This window comes from Arachis hypogaea, chromosome 5 (genome assembly GCF_003086295.3).
Source record: "Arachis hypogaea cultivar Tifrunner chromosome 5, arahy.Tifrunner.gnm2.J5K5, whole genome shotgun sequence".
Classification (NCBI taxonomy): Eukaryota; Viridiplantae; Streptophyta; class Magnoliopsida; order Fabales; family Fabaceae; genus Arachis; species Arachis hypogaea.
Window position 1 is genome coordinate 107,370,465 of NC_092040.1, and position 5,558 is coordinate 107,376,022.

At 33.6% G+C, this 5,558-nt stretch overlaps 1 protein-coding gene across 1 annotated transcript; it reads right to left on the bottom strand.

The window, feature by feature from the left end:
• Positions 1-294: 294 nt before the first annotated feature.
• On the bottom strand, positions 295-2,052 carry LOC112803962 (uncharacterized). The gene has a single exon (XM_025847406.1). It carries the CDS (start codon positions 2,050-2,052, stop codon positions 295-297), a length of 1,758 nt encoding a protein of 585 aa, XP_025703191.1.
• Positions 2,053-5,558: the final 3,506 nt, after the last annotated feature.

The following is a 5,558-nucleotide window of genomic DNA, read 5'->3' on the forward strand; positions in this document are numbered from 1 at the left end:
ATAAGCCCTGGTATGTCCTGAAAGCTGTCTTAAAACAATCCTCCGGTCTGACACGAATCTGATGGTACCCCGAGCGGAGGTCGAGTTTAGAGAAGAACCGAGCACCAAACAATTCATCGAGTAATTCATCCACCGTCGGCATAGGAAAGGAATCCTTGATGGTGGCATGATTGAGGGCCCGATAATCAGTGCAAAACCTCCATGAACCGTCTTTCTTTTTCACCAACAGCACGGGCGAAGAGAAGGGGCTAGTGCTTGCTGTATGATGCCCTCGGCTAACATCTCAGCGATGATCTACTCAATCTCAGCCTTTTGCCTATGATGATATCGATAAGGGCGGACCTTAATAGGCGTCGTGTCGGGCAACAAGGTAATGGTGTGATCATGTACTCTCGGCGGGGGCAAGCCTTTTGGAACCTGAAAAACAACTGAGTAATCCCGTAATATAGTAGCCAAGTTGGGCACCAAATCAGAAGGTAATTCCAAAAGAGGAGGGGTGTCTGTAACCGGTTCATGGAGCTGGAGTGTATACCTTTCCATAATCTCATCTCTTATGTGCAAATGCCGTAACTGATGAAATTGTGCCGGGGCCGGGTTGGCATCTTTTTCACCCTGCAAAGTAACCATTTCAGCCCCAACCATGAAGGTAATGAATTTTTCCCTGTAATTTACCAAATGGGTGGCGAGTGTCTTAAGCCAAATATCCTTTAAAACCAGCTCCTCACTAGCAATGGGAAGTACGAAAGCCGATATAAGGAGCAAATGATCCTGAATGGAAATAGGTAAATCACGAACCTTACCCTCGCATTGGAGCAAAGCATCATTGCCCACCTCAACCTTGAATCTTGGGGAATGATGAACGGGCACTGCCAGGCGTCGAACCAAAGCCGGGTGAATGAAGTTATCCGAGCTGCCACCATCCATGAGTACGCGGATGTCCCTGCCGTGCACCAGACCGCGGAACCTAATCGACCGTCGGGCAGGGATGCCGGCCATGGCATTGTACGAAAGGTGGAGGGGCTCGACCCTGTCCTCAGCTAGTACCGGCGGGATTTGGTCCACTTCAGAAATTTCAATTGCAGAGTCCTGATCAGTAGGGACTTTCTCTACAGTTTGGATAAGAAAATAGTGCTTGGAAGCACATTTATGGGAAGGGGAATAACGCTCGTCACAGGTAAAACATATGCCTTTTTCTTGCCGAAACTGTATCTCTATCGAGGTTAATTTGTGCATTGTGTTAGGCTTTGGAGGGGTGGGAAGCAGTGGAGGATTTTGAGGCAGTGGTTGTGCAGGGGAAACAGTAGTGAGTGGTTTTGGGGCTAGGGTGGTGGTAGGTCGAGCCGGCGGTTGCAGTGTCTGAGCAACGGCAAAACGCCAGCGTTGGGTGTGGGGCAGAAACTTTTCCTTGAACAATTTGGCAAGAGAAACCGCTTGCAACAAAAAGATCGGTGAACGGGCTTTCACCTCCCGTTTCAATTCCGGATGAAGACCACCCACAAAGCAATCCAAAAGCAAAGCATCATCTAAGCCATATACACGGGCGGCTAGGTCGTTAAAGGATTCAAAGTAAGCATTCACCGTGGTGGATTGTTTCAATTTCAGTGGCTCCTCTCGGGGGTTTTCAAAATGGGACGGCCCGAATTGCTTTTGCAAGGCAGTGGAGATGGCAAGCCAATCAGCCATAGGTTCGAGTCTCTCCCACATCTGAAACCAAGCAAGGGCCCGGCCCTCCAAATTGACGGCCATCAGATCCAATCGTTGGTCCTCCGGGATATCATAGATCAGGAAGAAGCGTTCCACGCGATAAATCCATTGGGAGACATCCTCCGCGCCAGAGAAACGAGGGAAATCCACTTTCATCTGCTGAGGGTGGCCAAAGACAGGGGAGGACGGTCCGCGTCTCAGGAATTCTGCCAAGTGCTGGGCAAACTGCTCCTGTAACGAACCAATTCTTTGTGTGTGAGAGGCGAATTGCTCGATGTAGCCATCCGATTGCTCGGTTAAACGAGAAATTGTAGCTTGCAATGTTTGGAGACGCGTATTCTCTGTCATTGGAACTCAATGGAAGCACCAATTGATAACAATTGCAAGCTATGATGGATTCTGATGAAGAATTGAAAGTGGTACAAGTGTAGTATAACAGCATAAGTATAGTATAGTAGTATTAGAAAAGAGTCCAAGTAATCAGAGTATGAGAGAATTAGATGGAAGGAATGAAGGAATCAATGCCAGGTTCACCTGCAAGGGGGGATCTGAATTAGAATGTGAAGTTTTCAGAGTGCACAGAGAAAAGTTATCAAGTCAGAAGAGAAGACTCACATTACACACACCTCATCAGGGTCTTTTCTCCCTTCTTATTTACCCTCTTTCTTTCCTCTTTGTATCATGTTCTTTCTAAAATTAGTTTCAATATCTCCCAAATCAAATTCCTAACATCCTTCAATCATATTATTACTTATTAAAATATAATTTCTCTACAGAAATTATGAAGGTTAAATTAAAATTTTTTAATAACTTTAATTATGCAACTCATATTTTACATATAGGCTATTAGAAAATAAAAAATAAAATATAAATATAAACAAAAATTAAAAAAATAAATTTTTTGAAATAATTATTAACTTGTTATATTAAAATCAATAAATAAGCATACATATGAATATTAAATAAAAAATATTAAAATAATTAAAATTATTACTTATTAGTGCACATATGAGATAATTTGAAGAATGCAATAAGATGCTTAGTTTAAAAATTGGTAATGTTAATTATAAAAATTTATTAATTATAGACATTATAGGTATGAAATTATGAATATTATGTGCACAAAATTATGGAGGTTATTAATATGAAATTATGGATGTTATGTGTATAAATTTATAGATGTTATGAGTAAATTTATCAATTAAATAAATTAATTTAAGAATTTGACATTTTTTTAAATTCAATTATGATAAAATTTAAAACATCTGTGTTAACTTGATAGTTACTTATGCAATAACTAAAAAATGATATGTGTATGGATGTAATATCTAATAAATATGAATTTAATTTTTAGATGTTAGTTGTATGTAATTATAGATGTTATGTATATGAACTTATGAATGTTATTTGTATGAACTTAGTTAGTACAGTATAATTATAAATGCACATAAAAACACACACAAAAATTATATCAGTTTATTACCATACCTCATCAAAACTAGTGTGGTTTTCTATATTCTCGAAAATTGGTTGACTGGCAATAATCTCATTGGGTGAGTCCGTCTGTTGTTCAAATTATTCTTCAACTTCTTCTAACATAGGTACCATGTTAAAATTGATTTCAAATATCATACTATTTGCAATGATAAAGGCAGACTGCTTGTAAATTTTTTTAGCCTATCCCAATTGTACTTGTAATTGAACTAGAATTGTGATTTTTGACTTCTAAGCTATACGACCTTCAATTCATGATCTTTGTAACAATGATAAAAGTTTTTAACAAGGCTTTCACGCTTTCTAATTCCTGAAATGGTAATAAATGAATTAAAGAAAATAACAATTAAAGCCAATTCATTTAATGAATATTATTACCAGTTCTTTATTATTATTAGTCTTTATTGTATTTTTTAATATAAAATTTAAATTATAAAAAAGAATATTAAGTAATAATTATAAGAATGCCTAATAGTTAGAAATATGATATTAATAATATCATTAATAAGTAAGACTGATAAAAGTATGATAAGTGGATTGATAGAAGAGTGAAATAAAAAATAAAAAATAATAAATGTGCTTAAGTTATATAAATGAAGTAAATTTTAAAAAAATTTAGCTAGTTATGACTAAATTTTGTTATTAAACTTTTTTCTATTTATAAATATTGTTAATTAACTGCGGACTAAAACAATAAATTTATAGTGGCCCTTGTAGCATTATTGATATCATATTTTGCACTTAGGATTTGATCGGTTCTATTTTGATAAATGAATTTATAATTACATCCACTTTGTATGGTTTGCAAAAATGAATCAAATCTAATCCAACACTTTTATTTATATCACTTTGAATTTAAGTACCTCTATCTATGATGAAAATAGGAGAATATAAGTAGAAATGGAAATAAGTTATGTTAGGTCAGATTTTATCCTTAATAAGTTAAGTTTGTAATAAAGTTTATAGTTTTGTTATACATACAAGTATTTTTCATATATAAGTTCATATAAGTTAATTCTAACTTAACAAAATTTACTTACATAATACGCGCGTAAAATTACGTTGTTTCTCTTCTAATATTTGTATCACGTTTCTTCCTCCTATTCCTCCTTCCTTTTCTCTTTCTTTTTTGCATTTTTCCTCTTTTTTTTCGTGTGTTTCATCCTCATTGTCGTTCTTTTAATTACTGTTGTTGTTGTATTTTTTTCCTCCTCCTCTTTTTATTAATTTTACAACATTATGTATTTTTTTTCTTTGTTTGATTTTTTCCTCCTAAAAAAATTATAAGAATATAAAATAAAAAAATGAAGAAGAAGCAGCTGCAGAAGATGAAGAAAAGTTTTAAATTATGCAGAACTTATAAGAATAATAATACACCGAAATATTTTCAAAATACACAGCAAGTATTCCAAAATATACCGAAACGAAAATGGAACAGATTCATCACAATCATAATTCAGATTCAGAACTCCTACATAAAAATTTCGCTAGAAATGCACAAAAATATTTTCTTTAATGCATCTTTTCTTCTTCTTTTTTTTCTTATTTCTTTTTTTTTTTAGTTGAATGAATATAGGTTCATCATCTTCTAAGTAATCTTACAGCATTATGTATTTTTTCTTCTTCTTTGTTTTATTTTTTTATTCTTGTTAAGAGGGTAAAATAAGAAGAAATTTGAAAAAGTAAAACAAGAAGAAAAAGATGAATAAGAAAAAAAAAGACGATGATGAAATCAAGTTCTGAAATTAGTTTTGAACAATTATCTCGTTGTTGAAGATAATGAATGATTCAAGTTCAGATTGTCAATTGAACCAGAGCAAAGTGAATTATTGTTTTGAATCCAATCAAGTAGTTGATGTGTGGTTTGATTCTAGTTAATGTTTTTGTTAGTAGTTTATGATTGTATAAGTGAATAATATTATTTTTATTTGTGAAAATTGTTGTTCGTCATTGATGGTTTGAATTGAATGTAATATAGTTGTTCTGCATTAAAAAAAATATTTTTGTTTATTTGCATCAAAGGTATAAACCAAGATATTTATGTGTATTATTTAAGAATTTTCGGTGTTTTTGTATTGATAAATTTTACATAATTCAAAACTCTTCCTCTTCTTCCTCCTCATCTTCTGCTGCTTCTTCTTTTCTTTCATTATCATCACCATCTTCTTCTTTTTCCTTGTTCATCTTTTTTTTCTTGTTTTACCTTCTCAAATTTTTTCTTGTTTTACTCTCTTAACAAGAATAAAAATAAAAAAAATCAAACAAAAAAGAAGAAGAAACACATAATGTTACAAAATTACTTGGAAGACGATGAACTTACATTCATTCAACTAAAAGAAAGAAAGAAATAAGGAAAAAAA